Below are 19,236 nucleotides of genomic sequence, written 5' to 3'. Positions count from 1 at the left end.
CAGGCCATCAAAAAAACGCGTCTCTGTAGGCAGTAGACACCAGACAACAAGTGTTAACCAACCACTCAAAGGCAAAATAAAGTGTTCCAATAACCAATAACCGACAAGATGCGCGTGTGTGAGAGAGAGAAGAAATGTAACAAAGTTTAATGTTGTACGTAAACTGTGTTTGAGAGCGAGAGGGAGGTGTCTGTTGGATGTTAAGCTGTTATTTGTTTAATGGACTCAATGTTAAAAAATTAAAACATTTCAAACACTGTTGGCAGAAGTGAAAAATAAATAATTTAATGAAGTTACAATTTTGTTTGATTCCATGATGTATTTTATTGAACATGAGTATTTACAATACAAATCCAAATTATTGTCATTTACTGACGTTTACTTATATCTTGTCTTTTCACTTTATTAAGATCAGATTCTGTAGTTAAAATTACAATAATAAGGTGACTTGACCTTGGACTTGACTTGACTTACTACAGGACTTGACTTGACTTACTACAGGACTTGACTTGACTTGGCATAGCCTGTGACTTGACTTGACTTGACTCTTGCCCCAAAAAAAATACTTGGGACTTACTTGAGACTTGAAGGTTAAGACTTGAGACTTACTTGAGACTTGCTTTTTTGATTCTTAACCATACACCAAAAAATACGCGTATAACTCTTTTATGGTTAAATTATTACATATTTTGTTGATCTTTTTGTTTAAAGAATGCAGTCCATTGGAAGTAGTGTAATGCTAATATTGTATTATATTTACATGTATGTTTTATGTAGATATTTCTGTTTTCAGCAAAACAAGCTTCACAGTTAGCTGCGGAAGAAGCACATAATGTTATCATAAAACAAATTGTTCCTTCTGCTATGAAAGACATATACTCTTACATAAACTAAAATGGTCAAAACATTCATTCTCCACCTTAAACTAAAATGGTCAAAACATTCATTCTCCACCTTAAGACACTCATCATGATAACAGAGCAGCACTTTTCAACTGTAGATTTTATTCAAGCATGCTAGTTTCTTTTTATCTCGGAAATTTGTCACTGAATTAGTAGAATTGTTAGGGTTAAGCAAGACTCCTCGGCAACCAATGAGAGGAACGTCTGCACTTCGTCCACTGACCACGATTCAGCCATTTCTTTTTCTTCTTTTTTTTCAAGCAAGTCAAGCAAGTAGTTTAAAAACAGGTGCTACAGCGGTGGCTTTTACTGGCTATTTAAATCTAGCGGGTTTAGTGTCTCGTGTCGCGCAAATACAATGACGCTGGTAGTGACGATTCTGTCGGACCAATCAGTGATCTGCAGTGTTTTCATGTCACATTTTAGTACTGGTATGGTATGCTTGGAACCTCAACAGAGGTGGTACCATTTAAAGCGAGCCGAAGTGAGCTGTACCATTCCGTACCATGCAGTGGAATAGCGCCACAAGTGAGCCGTGCCGAGTTGTACCGTACCATGCAGTGGAAAAGCGCCGAACCGTGCCGTACCATGCAGTGGAAAAGTGCCAATAGTGAACATCAACGCTCTTTGATTTTCACAGTGCATTGTAGGACTTTATGGAGCAAATGTGTCTGCACTGGAATGATTCTGTGACATTAAGATAAAAATGGCCGACTCCCTGATCAGTGCCCTGATTACTGAACTAGGGAGCTGATTGAGACACACCCAGGGTTCATATAGGCTTGGCTTAAAGCTACACTGTGTATGAATTACTCCCATCTAGCAGTGAAATTGTATATGACGACCAACTTAATATTACTTTCTAGCCCCTTCCATCCCAAGGGCGTTTTAACTCCTACAGTGGCCGTATTATTTCAAATCTGCCGGCAGTTGCGAGTAATCTCCCGCTCGCATTCGTCACGGTGCCACTGAGTGTAAAAACGCGAAAGGCGAGGCTTGAATTTCCAGGTATGTCCCTCTTTGGCTGATGTATTTTCAAGATGGAGGCACAACATGGCTTCCGCCATTCGAGCAGCTCACCCGTATGCATTATAAATGGCAGCTTCTACGCTTACGAGAATACTTGATTAGTTGGTAGGAGTAATTATACATTAATGAGCACATATCATTTTGAAAGAACAAAGTGTTTTTAGCTAAAAATCAACTTAAAAAGTTACACAGTGTAGCTTTAAGGTAATGAGCAATAGCTGAAAGCAATCAGGCAGTTTATGATAGAATGGCAATGGACTAGGATGCGCTCTGGTTTATATCCAGGGCACTGCAGCTGGTGGTCGGGGACACTAAAATATAAATAAAAAAATGTTGAAGAGTAAAGCCATTGCAGCTCACACTACTGAATATTTACTGTTCATATTAAAATAATTAGTATAAATGTAATCTTTGTATTTATCAAATATATTACATTTATCTGGTTCTGTGATATGACTTATTTTCCCTTGTAGGCTAAATGATTGTCACTTAACAGACAAAAGTTGTCCAGCTCTGTCTCTAGTTCTTGAATCAGATACAAATCTGAAAGAGCTGAACATAAACCATAATAATCTGCAGGATTCAGGAGTGAAGCTGCTCTGCACTGGACTAAAGAGTGTCAATTGCAAATTGGAGATACTGAGGTAAGTTATGTGACAATCCCTAGTATTGAGTCAAAATGCAGATCCATCTGCTAACTTGGAGTTGGTTAATCTGCCACATAACCTGCTTCAGATGAATGAAATTTGTAGGCTTTAATTCCTGCATTAACATTACATTCTAGCAGTGTTCATTTTGACAGCAAATTTTTATTTAGTTTTAGTCATAGTCTTTTGACTAAAATGTCATTTTAGTTTTAGTCATATTTTAGTCGTCTGAATTGTTTTAGTTTTAGTCTAGTTTTAGTCGACGAAATACAATACGATTTTAGTCGACTAAATCTACAGTAGTTTTAGTCGACTAAAATCGAATGGGTTTAGTTAAATTGTAATGCATTAATTTAGAATTTCTCTAAAATTTCCAAACCCATTATATGTTCCCGTAGAAAACATGTATTAACCTGTTAATATGAATAATTTTTAAAGTTTGAACATGCAATACAGACACAGATTTAGCACTGTGACATAAAATAATATCTTAAAATGAAATAAAAACACTTCTCCTAAAGTAGAACAGTCTTTTTTTTCTTCAATGAATGATTATGCAGTCTTTAACTTACATAGGCTACATCATTCTTTATTCTTTCAAGCAGATATATTTATTTGTATAAATTAAATATAATGGATCCTTATTAAAGCTATTAAAGAGCAGTAAATGCTTTTTTTTTTTTTTTTGATCAATATTAAGTGTACAGACGGCATTAGGTTTATTACGCACTGTCACTTTAAGACCGAGTGTGCAGATCCAGCACTGCTGATGCACATCCGATATTCTCACAACTGTACATCCTGTAAAGACATAACTGACTGTGTTTACGTGAATACTCTCCAGACGGACATTTGTCCGATATTTTTTACTCAAAGTGAGAGCAAATGTTCAGTGAAAGTCAAAGCCAAATATGGACTTCACTGTATAAATTATACATTGATTCTTATTAAAGTTACTATTAAAGTTCTCAGTCAAGAGCAGTGTGTGATGTTGTTTTATTAACATTAAATGGATAGTTCTCCCCAAATGTTTAATTGTCATCATTTACTCTCTCAAGTTGTTTTAAACCTGAATAAGTTTCTTTCTTCTGAAGTTATTTGGAAGAATGTGGGTAACCAAACAGTTGATGTTCCCCAGTGACTTCTATATGTATTTCCTATGGTAGTCAATGGGGACCAGCAACTGTCTGGTTACCCACATTCTTCCAAATATCTTCTTTTGTGTTCAGCACAATAAATAAATAAATACAGGTTTGGAACAACATTAGAGTGAGTAAAGAATGACAAAATGTTTATTTTTGGGTGAACAATCCCTTTAAGGACAAGCGGCAGCGTGTTACTATTAGGGCTACTGTCTCTTTAAGACCTGAAAGCAACGCGTCTAATATGTACGCATAATATGACACGCAGATTTCTCTCAATTTTCTCGGTTTGCTTTCAGTTTAGACATAACCAACTTTCTTTATGTAAACCTTGAGTGTATTTGACAGTATTAGCTCAAAAAGACTCGAAAGATAACTTAGTCCAGTATCCAGGCGCTGTTAGACAGGCTTTTAGTGCATGCGCGCGTCGGCTGTTTGTGCTCAGAAAAGCGCATTAGAACAGCGCTTCAGCAGCGAATGACATGTTTAACCGGCAAGGCTTTAAAGCACATGCAAATAATTAACTTTTGAGAACTGCAGTGTCCTGTTCCTCTGCGTAAACATTTAATGTGAGTATTTGTCGCGTTGTACACTGGGCTGTTGAGACGCAGACTGCTACAAAAGCACACAGCAGCTTGCTTGCAGCAAGAATCACAGCGCAACTTTGAACTATATCGATGCGATATGGTCTAATTCCATATCCCATTTAAAAAATATATCAATATATATCGCCCAGTCCTACCACGCTGTTCCCTTGGAGGGCGGGGGCAATAACAAAAGAAACAAAAGCCGGCTTATCCAGTATGGAAATACACACAGACAATGACACGCCCCTACTGCGAGCTAGAATCTCACAAAACAAGCCGATTTCAACCTAAAAATGTACGATTTTAAATATACCAATATTGATATCTAAAACATGGAGAGGCTTCTTCGTGATCTCAACTAACAGATTCTGCAAAAAGGCGAAAATCACCAGTTTTGAAAAAAAACGCTTCTTTCTCATTTTGCTCGTAAGTTGTGCTGCCGACTGGTTTCCGTGGCGGGTCACATTTAGACATAATGTTGTGTGTATTTGTCCATTCAGACACGAAAGAGAGCTCAATTCAGTTCTTGCGCGCATCGCGCTATCTATTTGCACGCTTCGGATCGTGGGTGTGTGTGATCGCACAGAAAAACATACCGAATAAAGTTCTCTTTCACTCTTATTCAGATCTATCCATATGTCTGCTCTTCTCTTTCTCCCAGACGTTTACATTTTTTAACGATTTATGAGACATGCATCAAGCGCATGCCAACTCGCGCGCCGTCGGGTAGATTCAAATGTGCGCAACTACAAACGCAAATCGGTTCTGAATGAATCTCTTCCCCAATCGTTCCTCCGTAACATTTCTGTTTAGTTTTTATTAGTTGACGAAAATGTCAAAACATTTTCGTCATAGTTGTCGTCATTTAAAACTGGATTTTATTTAGTTTTAGTCTCGTTTTCGTCTGTGAAAAAATTTATGAAATTAAAAAAAATATATATATAAACGAAATTAACACTGCATTCTAGGTCCAAAAGCATTTAAATAGGTTTTAACCCTTAATCAGTGTTTGGGGTCCAGTGGACTTGCAAAACACCTATAGTAAATCTTATTACTAAGATCGACGGAAAATGAAAAGTTGCGATTTTCCAAGCCTATATGGCTAGGAACTACTCTCATTCCGGCGTAAGAATCAAGGAACTGTGCGGCCGTACCATGGGTGCATGGGTTTAACTACAGAAGAGTCAAGTTTTAAATAGGAAAAATATTGAAACTCATTGGTCATTTTGAAATAAATGCTACTGGACCCACCAGAATCAATTATCTATGCTAAGCTATGCTAAAACTGGTACCGTCAGAACCAGAGTTCGGCTGAATGGATTCGAAAACGGTAAAACTCAACTGTTTAACTCTGGGGGAGTTGTAAAATGAGCCTATTTCCAAAAAAAGTGGAGTATCCCTTTAAGTGTGGATTTAATTAGGCCATTTCAGTACTTTCACTTTCTTGTTATTCAACAATTTTGAGGTTGCTTTTATGTTGTGGATCATTCCGATAAAAGACTTTCACACCTGTAGAGTTTTAGATACTTGAAACCTGTTTTTAGATACGTGACTGTAAAGTTTTAGATACGTGACTGTAAACTGGAGATTCTCAGATTAGTTGTCTCTGGGCCTTTTGTGTTCACTTTTTGAATTCATTTAGCAGTTTATTGTACAAAGAACAAAATATATTCCAAAATCATAATTTATAATATTGAGGTAATTTCTAGAATAGCTGATTAATCCGTTGAATGTTTCATTTCTGTTGTAGACTTTCAAACTGCAGTATCAATGAAGAAGGATATAAGGCTCTGGCTTCAGCTCTGAGATCAAACCCTTCACATCTGATAGAGCTGGATCTCAGAGGAAATGATCCTGGACAATCAGGAGTGAAGGAGCTCGATGATTTATTACAGGATCCCAACTGTCAACTGAAGACACTGAGGTGAAATATGATTAAATAATACAAAATAAATTATATGTATGCAGGTGAATTATTTATAGAAATGTGATTTCACTGTTGCATTAAAGTAAAATGAAGACAAACGCCTTAACAGTTTCAGAATCAAATGTTGTTTTTACACCAAGTTTCAAGTTTTGCTAAAACTAAATTGAGTTCCGCTTCATCTTCTCTTCTGCAGGTTTTTGGGTCCTGCTGCAGATGAAGCCTGTCAGTATGTGAATAGAGTTGTGGGTAAAAACCCGTTATTTCTGAGAGAGCTAAACCTGAGTGGACGTAATCTAGGGAACTCAAACATGAAACAACTTGTTCCTCTACTGCAGGATAAACACTGTATACTTAACACACTGATGTGAGTAATTGACATTAATTGATGCTAACATTATTGAGTGGGAATAAACTAGAAAGCTCAGGAATAGTGAATATTTGTTTTCTGTTGGGAACTCCAGTCATGTACATTTCTACATGTTAATATGCTTTTATAAACATCATTTTTAAGTAATGACATTAAAGATACTATAGACTATAGTATGCACTATAGATTTATTTTTATTTTATTTTTTTAATTAACAAAAATCTGTTATTGAGCGAGGATGTTATTATGTCAAGTATGTCACATCTAAACTGATAGTGGTGATCTAAACTGTCCTCTTGCCTTACCTAAGTAATCCTATAATAATGATTTATAAATTGAGCTGGCAGGTTTGGCAGGAAATGTCAATTTGAAGTTAATCGTTTTTGCATGGTTACGTCTCAGACTATATATATTTTGTGTGCGTACTGAAATTGCTTGAGTGTTTGCATCTTGTTTTAACAAAAGTTACTTAGAAATGTTATTAGTCATATAGCTGCTGATTGATTTAAACTGGTAACCCTCTCTTCCTATTTTGGGGGCAAATGAAAACACAAAAAATTAATTTGTTTTAGTTTCCGTTCACCCCTATAGAACTTTACCCAATTATGACGGCTTTTGCTTTTGAGAACCCCGGTAATGTGAAAAGGTCAAAGTCCCGTAGTGCAACTTTTATTCAGCATAGTATATGTTATATATTTGTTTTTTGTTTTTTTTGTTTTAGACTTTCAGACTGCAGAATCACAGAAGAAGGTTATAAAGCTCTGGCTTCAGCTCTGAGATCAAACCCTTCACACCTGATAGAGCTGGATCTCAGAGGAAATAATCCTGGACAATCAGGAGTGAAGGAGCTCAATGATTTACTACAAGATGAACTTTATAAATTAAAGACCATCAGGTGATAAAACCTTGAAATATTTAAAACTGAACTAGTGATGTGAAAATCAACTATATGAAAATAGATAGAGGGGTCAAATGGACCAGTGTGGAAGAATGACATGAACTGGAATTAAATTGCAAATCAGAAAAATGCATCTGACACACAACTGATTTTGTGAGAATAAATATTGTAAAAACATAAATGATCTTACCTAATTCCTGTAGGTTTCTGAAAAGCCCTGCTGCTCAGGAAGCGTGTGACTATCTCACAAAAGTTATGGGTAAAAGTCCATTATTACTTACAGAACTGGATCTGAGTGGAGATAAACTAGGAGATCTAGATGGGGAGAAGCTCTCTGCTCTTTTGATGGACTCTCATAGCAAACTGGAGAAAATAAAGTGAGTGAACATGAGTTATACATGTTCCTCTTATTCAGTTATAAATGACTGTCAGTCACATTTGTGAGCATATATGAATACCTGTTGGTCTGATGCGTGTTGAATATGTGCTGAATAATAAATATTAGTATTTATTACTGTTTTTTTTTTTATAGGCTGAATAATTGTGTGCAGACAGAGAAAAGCTGTTCAGTTATAGCTACTGTTCTATCTTCCAAAACCATCCTAAAAGAGATGAACCTGAACAACAGCCGTCTGCTGGACTCAGGAGTCAAAGAAATCTGTGAGGGACTGAAGAAATCTATGTGTGAGCTGAAGATACTGAAGTGAGTACACCTCACTCTACATTGAACAATGAATGTGAGCAGTGAGATTAATATTGCACATTAGCTGATGATGGGAATGTTATATATTGTTGAATGTGTCCACCTCCAGAAGCACACCTTTTTTTAAATTACCAGTTTTTGAACTAAAAGGAAACAAATATTTTTTGTTGACTGTACTAAAATATAAGCAAACACAAGAGACGTGGAAGCGGAATTAGGCGGACCGAATGTTACTGAGCAACACCTGCACCATACACAAGCCTTGAGTCCCACAGGAACCTAAAAGAAGGAGTGACAACAGTGGAAGAAGACATAGGACCAAACCTGGGACTTTATGTTTCTGATTTTGTCTATGTTTATGCAGCAGTCGCCTATGAGACAGCTCCTTCTCTGAGCCTTGAACTTTATTACAGTATTCAATAGATTGATAGTATAATGTTTTTAAATTGTACAGAATGAATTTGAACCACAAGGTTAATTTAAATTCTTGGTTTTGTTCTTTGTAGACTTTCAGACTGCAGTATTACTGAAGAAGGATATAAAGCTCTGGCTTCAGCTCTGAGATCAAACCCTTCACACCTGATAGAGCTGGATCTCACAAGAAATGATCCTGGACAATCAGGAGTGAAGAAGCTCAATGATCTACTTCAGGATCCAGACTGTCAACTGAAGACACTGAGGTGAGTGTTTTTAAGACAATGTTCAATTGTCACAAACCAATTTTAGCTGAAACTGTCAAATATGTTTATAAAATATCTGCATTTATTACAACCTCTTTCACAAGCTTGTGAACACATTTTTTTTATGGCCTGTAATGTCAATGTATTTCCTCTTTCTCCAGGTTTTTGGGTCCTGCTGCAGATGAAGCATGTCAGTGTGTGATTGGAATTGTGGGTAAAAACCCATTACTCTTGAGAGAGCTGAATCTGAGTGATCATGAACTAGGAGACACACGAGTGAATCAGATCTCTGCTCTACTGCAGGATAAACACTGTAAACTCAACACACTGATGTGAGTATTTTGTTCATTCCTTATTTTACATTTAAAGTAGCTAAAATAAGTGATCAAAACACATTAATTTGCTGTAATCACTTAATATTGGCATCAAGCACATTGTGTTTACAATTTCTCCCTCATGTTCATAATTTTAGGCTGCGTAATTGTGGTCTGACAGAGGAAAGCTGTTCATCTCTCGCTACAGTCCTGAGATCAAACGCCAGTCTGAAAGAGCTTGACATGAGCAACAACAATCTGCAGGATTCAGGAGTGAAGAAAATACAGGATGGATTAGAAAATACAAATTGCACACTGGAAAAACTCAGGTGAGTTTAACAAGCCATTGTTTGATTTGAATAATATTATTATTATTTTTGTCCAAAGTTAGAATGACTGTAGTAATAAAAAAAATACATGTTTCTGTCAACACCCCGTCACCACCACCCCTCTGACCAGAAGAGAAACAATCATTTGATTTTAATATCATAAAATCCTCTTCTGTTAACATTTTAAATATTAAAATGCATTTGACATCTTTAAAATATATATATTTTTTATATTAATTTTTTTTTGGTTTTTTTTTGTATGTCCTTTTTCTAGACTTTCGACCTGCAGAATCACAGAAGAAGGTTATAAAGCTCTGTCTTCAGCTTTGAGATCAAACCCTTCACACCTGATAGAGCTGGATCTCACAGGAAATGATCCTGGACTATCAGGAGTAAATGAGCTTAATGGTTTACTACAGGATCCAAACTGTCAACTGAAGACACTGAGGTGAGTTTTCTTAAAATTAAAGTGCAATGGTTTAAAAAAAAAATTAGTTGAAATTGAAGTTGAAAATTGCCAAAAAGTCTTTCACAAGCTTGTGAAAAAAAGTTATATAGCAGGTAATGTCAATGTACTTATTCTCTCTCCAGGTTTTTGGGTCCTGCTGCAGATGAAGCCTGTCAGTATGTTAGAGGAATTGTGGGTAAAAACCCGTTACTCATGAGAGAGCTGAATCTGAGTGAACATGAACTAGGAGACACAGGAGTGAATCAGATCGCTGCTCTACTGTTGGACAAACACTGTAAACTCAACACACTCCAGTGAGCATTTTGTTCATTATTATTATTATTATACATTTAAAGTATCTTAAATAACTCGAGTGACAAAAAGACAATATTCTTTAGTCATCACTGAATGTTGGTATCAAGTACTTTGTGTTTGTAAATTCTCTCTCTCATGTTCATCATTTTAGGCTGTGTAATTGTGTTCTAACAGAGGAAAGCTGTTCAGCTCTCGCTACAGTCCTGAGATCAAACTCCAGTCTGAAAGAGCTTGACATGAGCAACAATAATCTGCAGGATTCAGGAGCGAAGAAACTCCAGAACGGATTAGAAAATACAAACTGTACACTGGAGAAACTCATGTGAGTTGAATGAACCATTGTTTAATTTTAGTAATATTGTTCTCTTTTGTTCAAATTTAAAATTACTGTAGTAGGCCTACTGTACACTAAGGAAAATGAAAATAAATTATTCTGTTCAATTCACATTCATTTGTACAGCGCTTTTCACAATACACATAATGTCAAAGCAGCTTTACAGAAAATGCATGAGTCCACATTACAATTTAGAGTGTTCTGTTATCTGAGCTTGCTGTCTAAGTATTTCAGAAATGTTCATATACAAAGTCACAGTTCTCTATATGTTCACCCACTGCAAAAAGCAGAAAAATATTACTTTATAAAACTGGTATAAAGAAGAAATCGAGGATTAAGAATCAAATTGTCGTAGCTCCAAACTCAAACTGTGCGGCAGCAACAACATGAAGTGATGTAACGAAACCCGCCTGTCACCAGACCAGAACTTCTCTGACCAGAAGAGAGAGTAAATTAAGTGAATTTGAGGTTTTATACAGTGTTCACTAATATTACTTTTATGATAGATTTACTTCAAAATCTCTTTTCTGTAGACTTTCAAACTGCAGTATCACAGAAGAAGGTTATAAAGCTCTGGCTTCAGCTCTGAGATCAAACCCTTCACACCTGATAGAGCTGGATCTCACAGGAAATGATCCTGGAGAATCAGGAGTGAAGGAGCTCAATGATTTACTACAGGATCCAGACTGTCAACTGAAGACACTGAGGTGAGTGTTTTTAAAGTAAATAATGTTCAGTAGTCTTTAGCCCATTTTCGATGAAATATAAATAAACTGTCAAAAAAATACTGTTATAAAAGTAAAAAAATGATTAAAAGCCGTTTCACAAGCTTGTGAAAATAAAATATATCAATGTATTTCCACTGTCTCCAGGGTTTGGGGTCCTGCTGCTGATGAAGCCTGTCAGTATGTTAGAGAAATTGTGGGTAAAAATCCGTTACTCCTGAGAGAGCTGAATCTGAGTGATCATGAACTAGGAGACACACGAGTGAATCAGATCGCTGCTTTTCTGCAGGATAAACACTGTCAACTCAACACACTGATGTGAGTATTTTAAGTTTTGTTTTTATTAAACATTGAAATGTCTCTTTGACCTAGCATTCACATAATACATTATTGACTTCTATAACTCAATGTTAGGCTGCATAGATTAGGTCAGCCGGAACTGGGAACACTTTCCTTAAATCCTGATGTACTTGTTACATCATAAGAAGAATGGCATCTACGCTAATTTTAGTGTCTTAGTTTATCCCGAGGTTTTCCCGCAGCCTGCCGGTTCCAGGCCGTATCCAGATCTGACGAAGACCCTTCGCCTGGATCCGATGACAACGCAGTGCTGAAGTGCCAACTAGCCTCTCCCTATGGAGGATCCCTTTACCACTCTACAGATAAAGCTTTGTGGGAAATTTGGTTCGCGTACCTACCCCGAAGTGATAAAATAAAATAAAATTGTATAAAAATCTATAGGCAAGACAAGTAGTTTGTTAAGGCTTGGTTTGTAGGGAATTACAAACCTGTGCATGTATATTCAACCGCACATAACTATAGAATTAATTCTTGATGCGCGCGTGAGCGCCATCAGCGTTTATCACAGGTTCGCGTTTAAAGTCTGTTTAGAGAGAACGGTGTCGTCTTAGCGGCCCCTAATTTAACAACAAATGATCATTTCGACGGAAGGGAATCAATCAAAACTAACTTTAGCTGGAAAATAACATTATTCAAGAACTGCTATAAAGCCAAAACAATCTCTGTTACCTTAAATTATACGTTTATCTCTCCAAAGCTGTTTTGAAACAATCTACATTGTTAAAAGCGCTATATAAATGAAGATGACTTGACTTGAAATATCTTAAATGAAGCAGATGACCCAGATAAGTTCTCAGGAATCAACTAATAGTTACATCAAGTATTTTGTGTTTGTAAATGCTCCTCCTGTTGTTCATTTTAGGCTGTGTAATTGTGATCTGACAGAGGAAAGCTGTTCAGCTCTCGCTACAGTCCTGAGATCAAACCCCAGTTTGAAAGAGCTTGACATGAGCAACAATAATCTGCAGGATTCAGGAGTGAAGAAACTCCAGATCGCATTAGAAAATACAAACTGCACACTGGAGAAACTCAGGTGAGTGGTCTTAATAATATTGTTCTCTTGTGTTCAAAGTTAAAATTGCTGTAGTAAACTAAAGAAAACGAAAAGACAAGCTTTTGTCACCAGATCAGACCTTCTCTGATGAGAAGAGAAAATAAGGTGTATTTGAGGTTTTACGAAATAAAACACGGTCACTAATATAAATATTATAAGAGATTTTGGTATTTCAAACCTTTTTTCTGTAGACTTTCAAACTGCAGCATTACAGAAGAAGGTTATAAAGCTCTGGCTTCAGCTCTGAGATCAAACCCTTCACACCTGATAGAGCTGGATCTCACAGGAAATGATCCTGGACAATCAGGAGTGAAGGAGCTCGATGATTTACTACAGGATCAGAACTGTCAACTGAAGACACTGAGGTGAGTGTTTTTTAAAAATATTGTTCAATTGTCTTAAACCAATTTTAGCTGAAACTCTCTAATAAGTTTATAAAAGCTTTGCGATTATTAACAGCCCTTTCACAAGTTTGTGAAAATAAAATGTATGGCAGGTAATGTCAATGTATTTCCTCTTTCTCCAGGTTTTTGGGTCCTGCTGCAGATGAAGCCTGTCAGTATGTGAGAGGAATTGTGGGTAAAAACCTGTTACTCCTGAGAGAGCTGAATCTGAGTGAACATAAACTAGGAGACTCAAATGTGAATAATCTTGTTCCTTTGCTGCAAGATAAACACTGTAAACTAAACACACTGATGTGAGTATTGTGTTCTTTTATTAGTGTATATGTTAGCATCAAGTACTTTTTGTTTGTAAATTAAATTCTCTCTCTCCTGTTGATCATTTTAGGCTGCGTAATTGTGATCTAACAGAGGAAAGCTGTTCAGCTCTCGCTGTAGTCCTGAGATCAAACTCCAGTCTGAAAGAGCTTGACATGAGCAACAATAATCTGCAGGATTCAGGAGTGAAGAAACTCCAGGACGCATTAGAAAATCAAAACTGCACACTGGAGAAGCTCAGGTGAGTTTAACAAGCCATTGTTTGATTTTAATAATATGTTTCTCTTTTGTTCAAAGTTAATTTGAACAAAATCTAATGTTCACATTAATGTTCTAATATAATGTTATGTTGACATTATATTAGAATGACTTTAGTAAACAAAACAAAAAATTTAAATACATGTTTCTGTCAACACCCCGTCGTCACCACCACCCCTCTGACCAGAAGAGAAACAATCATTTGATTTTAATACCATAAAATCCTCTTTTGTTAACATTATACATATTCAAATGCATTTAACATCTTTACAATTTAATACATATTTTAATTTATATTAAGTTGATCATTTTTTATATTTTTTTTATAATGTACTTTTTCTAGACTTTCAAACTGCAGTATCACAGAAGAAGGTTATGAAGCTCTGGCTTCAGCTCTGAGATCAAACCCTTCACACCTGATAGAGCTGGATCTCACAGGAAATGATCCTGGACAATCAGGAGTGAAGGAGCTCGATGATTTACTACAGGATCCAGACTGTCAACTGAAGACACTAAGGTGAGTTTTCTTAAAATTAAAGTGCAATGGTTTTAAAACGTTTTTAGTTGAAATTGTAGTTGAAAATTGCCAAAAACTCTTTGACAAGCTTGTGAAAAAAATGGCAGGTCGTATAGCACATAGACATCATATAAGATAGACGCCCTATCGACCGCTACTGCCTACTAGCGCGGTCGAGCCGTGGGGCCGCCATCTTAAACCGGTCACCCGCTCCACTCAGTGTAATCTGTATGGCAGGAGCAATGAGCTGTCAGCACATTTAATTAATCATAACTCACTGAAGACCGAACTGATTTTCATGCGGGTTTTTTTTCTGCAAATGTCATTCATGTAGCTATGATACAGGACACATGGTTCGGCATATTTTAATATTCATAGTAGGCTTAACAGTAATATAATATTCTGATATAAGATATAAAGTGACCAGACGTCCAAAATCAAAATATGTGATGTAGGATATAAGGTATTTTATAAATCACACACTATAAATATGATAAAGAAGCAGAAACAGAGTTGCAGTAAAGTAACGTTAAGATATTTTAATAAGTTGAAGAAACAATAATGATTTGTGACACACACACACACACTCTCTCTCTCTCTCTCTCTCTCTCTCTCTCTCACACACACACACACACACACACTCTCTCTCTCTCTCTCTCTCTCTCTCTCTCTCTCTCTCTCTCTCTCTCTCTCTCTCTCTCTCTCTCTCTCTCTCTCTCTCTCTCTCTCTCTCTCTCTCTCTCTCTCTCTCTCACACACACACACACACACACACACACACACACACACACACACACACACACACACACACACACACACACACACACTCGATTTGCGCATCGCCGACGCCGTCATGTGTGTATTACACAGGTAACTAACGTTAACGTTATTAACGTTACATTGCTTCCTGATATCACGTGCGCAAACACAAATAACCTATATTATATATGTTTATACTGCAGGGCCGTTGAATGCTTGTATCTGATAACCGTGAAGCTCTTGTAATTATTACTTTACCCAACCTCTCCATGCCGAGTGATGCAGTAAACATAGCCTAGCTAACGTTAGCTGGCTACGATTTCAGTACAGTAATATCAAAGATCCTTGCTCCTTCTCAATTATCTGGTAATATTCTATTCACACAATACAACCAAAAGTACGGTAATGTTAAAATTTACTTGATAAAAGTAATCCCGGGCCCTATTTGCGCTGGTCCGCCGATTAGAACAGGAAAATGCTCCACAGTGCTCTGGAATCTGACTGCTGCTAAGCAACGAAACTAGGAGTACGACCGGTTTAAGATGGCGGCCGTATTTCTCGGTGCCCAGCGGCCAATAGGGCATCTAGTCTCTATATAATATCTATGGTATAGCAGGTAATGCCAATGTACTTATTCTCTCTCCAGGTTTTTGGGTCCTGCTGCAGATGAAGCCTGTCAGTATGTTAGAGGAATTGTGGGTAAAAACCCGTTACTCATGAGAGAGCTGAATCTGAGTGAACATGAACTAGGAGACACAGGAGTGAATCAGATCGCTGCTCTACTGTTGGACAAACACTGTAAACTCAACACACTCCAGTGAGCATTTTGTTCATTATTATTATTATTATACATTTAAAGTATCTTAAATAACTCGAGTGACAAAAAGACAATATTCTTTAGTCATCACTGAATGTTGGTATCAAGTACTTTGTGTTTGTAAGTTCTCCCTCTCATTTTGATCATTTTAGGCTGTGTAATTGTGTTCTAACAGAGGAAAGCTGTTCATCTCTCGCTACAGTCCTGAGATCAAACTCCAGTCTGAAAGAGCTTGACATGAGCAACAATAATCTGCAGGATTCAGGAGTGAAGAAACTCCAGAATGGATTAGAAAATACAAACTGTAGACTGGAGAAACTCATGTGAGTTTAATGAACCATTGTTTAATTTTAGTAATATTGTTCTCTTTTGTTCAAATTTAAAATGACTGTAGTAGGCCTACAGTACGCTAAGGAAAATGAAAAGAAGTTATTCTGTTCAATTCACATTTATTTGTATAGCGCTTTTCACAATATACATCATTTGGTAACACTTTACTTGAAGGGGTGTGCATAAGACTGACATGAAACCTTCATAATCATGACATAACACATATCATTAATATGAAGGAGATTTTATGCATGTTTATGACAACTGTCATTAAGTGTCATTCGCTCAATTATGACATATTTAATGCATATATGACATTGTTTGAGATGTCTTTTGTTATGACAACTTGGCATAAACCAATACATCATAACCTGTCACTGTCTTGGTAATGACAACTTGACAATACCAAGACAACATAAATATGTCATAAGCATGACATAGCAGATTCATTATCAAACTTAAGAAACCACTTAGCTTTATGGGTTAACATTACAATATTTTTCATTTTAATGACATATTCAATGTGTACCACTGTAGTTGAGGTCAAGAAAAGTATACATGACACTGTTATACAATTGTTTGACAGAGTATTAACACTTAATGACATTTTAATGACAAATTACATTTGTACCACTGTAGTTGAGGTCACGAAAAATATTCCTGACACAGTTATAATGGCCTCATGACAGCCAATGTCAAAACCAACCACATGACAGTTTAATATAATGTTAACCCATAAAGCTAAGTGGTTTCTTAAGTTTGATAATTAATCATTTTCAGGCATATTTATGACAGGTTATGTTGTCTTGGTATTGTCAAGTTGTCATAACAAATACACTGACAGGTTTTGATGTATTGGTTTATGTCAAGTTGTCATGACAAAGACATCTCAAACAATGTCATATTTAATTTATAAATGTCATAATTGAGCGAATGACACTTAATGACATTTGTCATAAACATGCATAAAACCTCCTTCATATTTATGACATGTGTTATGTCATGATTATGAAGGTGTCATGTCAGTCTTATGCACACCCCTTCAAGTAAAGTGTTACCGATCATTTCAAAGCAGCTTTACAGAAAGTGCTTGAGTCCACATTACAATTTAGAGTGTTCTGTTATCGGATCTTGCTGTCTAAGTATTTCAGAAATGATAAATACAAAGTCACAGTTCTCTCCATGTTCACCCACTGTAAAAGCAGAAAACTATTACTTTATAAAACTGGTATGAAGAAGAAATTGATTACGAATCAAATTGTCGGAGCTCCAATCTCAAACCGTGCGGCAGCAACAACATGAAGTGACGTAATGAAACTGGGTGACGTAACGAAACCCGCCTGTCACCAGACCAGAACTTCTCTAACCAGAAGAGAGAGTAAATTAAGTGAATTTGAGGTTTTATACAGTGTTCACTAAAATTACTTTTATGATCGATTTACTTCAAAACCTCTTTTCTGTAGACTTTCGAACTGCAGTATTACTGAAGAAGGTTATAAAGCTCTGGCTTCAGCTCTGAGATCAAACCCTTCACACCTGATAGAGCTGGATCTCACAGGAAATGATCCTGGACAATCAGGAGTGAAGCTGCTCGATGCTTTACTACAGGATCCAGACTCTCAACTGAAGACACTGAGGTGAGTGTTTTTAAAATAAATAATGTTCAGTAGTCTTAAGCCCATTTTCGATGAAATATAAATAAACTGTCAAAAGAAAAATACTGTTATAAAAGTAAAAAAATGATTGAAAGCCGTTTCACAAGCTTGTGGAAATAAAATATATCAATGTATTTCCACTGTCTCCAGGTTTTTGGGTCCTGCTGCTGATGAAGCCTGTCAGTATGTTAGAGAAATTGTGGGTAAAAACCCGTTACTCTTGAGAGAGCTGAATCTGAGTGAACGTGAACTAGGAGACACACGAGTGAATCAGATCGCTGCTCTACTGCAGGATAAACACTGTCAACTCAGCATACTGATGTAAGTATTTTAAGTTTTGTTTTTATTAAACATTTAAATATCTTAAATAAATCAGATGACCCATATCAGTTTTCAGGAATCACCTAATAGTGGCATCAAGTATTTTGTGTTTGTAAATTCTCCTCCTGTTGTTCATTTTAGGCTGTGTAATTGTGGTCTAACAGAGGAAAGCTGTTCAGCTCTCGCTACAGTCCTGAGATCAAACTCCAGTCTGAAAGAGCTTGACATGAGCAACAATAATCTGCAGGATTCAGGAGTGAAGAAACTCCAGAACGGATTAGAAAATACAAACTGCACACTGGAGAAACTCAGGTGAGTGGTCTTAATAATATTGTTCCCTTGTGTTCAAAGTTAGAATTACTGTAGTAAACTAAAGAAAAACGAAAATACATGCTTTTGTCACCAGACCAGACCTTCTCTGATGAGAAGAGAAAATGGGGTATTTGAGGTTTTACAGAATAAAACATGGTCACTAATATAAATTGTATAAGAGATTTTGTTATTTTAAACCTCTTTTCTGTAGAATTTCAGACTGCAGTATTACAGAAGAAGGTTATAAAGCTCTGGCCTCATCTCTGAGATCAAAACCTTCACACCTGATAGAGCTGGATCTCACAGGAAATGATCCTGGACAATCAGGAGTGAAGGAGCTCAATGATTTACTACAGGATCCAAACTGTCAACTGAAGACACTGAGGTGAGTTTTTATTTATATACTGTATATACCCGAATATAAGACGAGGTTTTTGTCCTAAAAATAGGCTGAAAAATGGGGGGTCGTCTTATATTCGCGATATAGACAAAATCATGGTGGGAAAGGGAGAAAGAACGAATTGATATGAAATAGTGACTGAAACGCGACCCATTATGACAAAACCAGCTTTCCCTTCCAAGATGTTAATCTGCACAAAAATCCTGATAATCGAGCCGTCGTCTGATGAAATCAAATACACATAAGATAAAAACAATATCTGTGCTGTGATTTTGGCAATACTTGCATGTAAAATTAGAGAAAGCAACATAATATCTGTGCTTAACTGAATTAAAACGCTGCTCCTCTCTGCAGCGCGAAAGACGCAGAGAGAGAGAGAGAGAGAGG

The 19,236-nt window shown here is 36.5% G+C and overlaps 1 protein-coding gene across 1 annotated transcript in view; it reads left to right on the top strand.

Moving 5' to 3' along the window:
* The window catches only part of LOC306988932 (uncharacterized protein), a 198,748-nt gene that overhangs the window by 30,386 nt on the left and 149,126 nt on the right, over positions 1–19,236 (top strand). Inside the window, exons 9-32 of the mRNA XM_079594151.1 lie at positions 2,405–2,575; positions 6,058–6,231; positions 6,428–6,598; positions 7,323–7,496; positions 7,703–7,876; positions 8,032–8,202; positions 8,709–8,882; positions 9,044–9,214; positions 9,355–9,525; positions 9,800–9,973; positions 10,117–10,287; positions 10,440–10,610; positions 11,156–11,329; positions 11,495–11,665; positions 12,570–12,740; positions 12,953–13,126; positions 13,288–13,458; positions 13,551–13,721; positions 14,082–14,255; positions 15,661–15,831; positions 15,984–16,154; positions 17,625–17,798; positions 17,967–18,137; positions 18,279–18,449. Of these exons, the coding sequence (XP_079450277.1) occupies positions 2,405–2,575; positions 6,058–6,231; positions 6,428–6,598; positions 7,323–7,496; positions 7,703–7,876; positions 8,032–8,202; positions 8,709–8,882; positions 9,044–9,214; positions 9,355–9,525; positions 9,800–9,973; positions 10,117–10,287; positions 10,440–10,610; positions 11,156–11,329; positions 11,495–11,665; positions 12,570–12,740; positions 12,953–13,126; positions 13,288–13,458; positions 13,551–13,721; positions 14,082–14,255; positions 15,661–15,831; positions 15,984–16,154; positions 17,625–17,798; positions 17,967–18,137; positions 18,279–18,449 (4,131 nt within the window). The remainder of the gene's footprint in view (positions 1–2,404; positions 2,576–6,057; positions 6,232–6,427; positions 6,599–7,322; positions 7,497–7,702; positions 7,877–8,031; positions 8,203–8,708; positions 8,883–9,043; positions 9,215–9,354; positions 9,526–9,799; positions 9,974–10,116; positions 10,288–10,439; positions 10,611–11,155; positions 11,330–11,494; positions 11,666–12,569; positions 12,741–12,952; positions 13,127–13,287; positions 13,459–13,550; positions 13,722–14,081; positions 14,256–15,660; positions 15,832–15,983; positions 16,155–17,624; positions 17,799–17,966; positions 18,138–18,278; positions 18,450–19,236) is intronic.

The sequence above is a fragment of the Phoxinus phoxinus genome (assembly GCF_949152265.1).
Source record: "Phoxinus phoxinus genome assembly, chromosome: 20".
Classification (NCBI taxonomy): Eukaryota; Metazoa; Chordata; class Actinopteri; order Cypriniformes; family Leuciscidae; genus Phoxinus; species Phoxinus phoxinus.
Note: the sequence above shows the minus strand (reverse complement) of the source record. Positions and strands in the feature narration are given on the sequence as shown.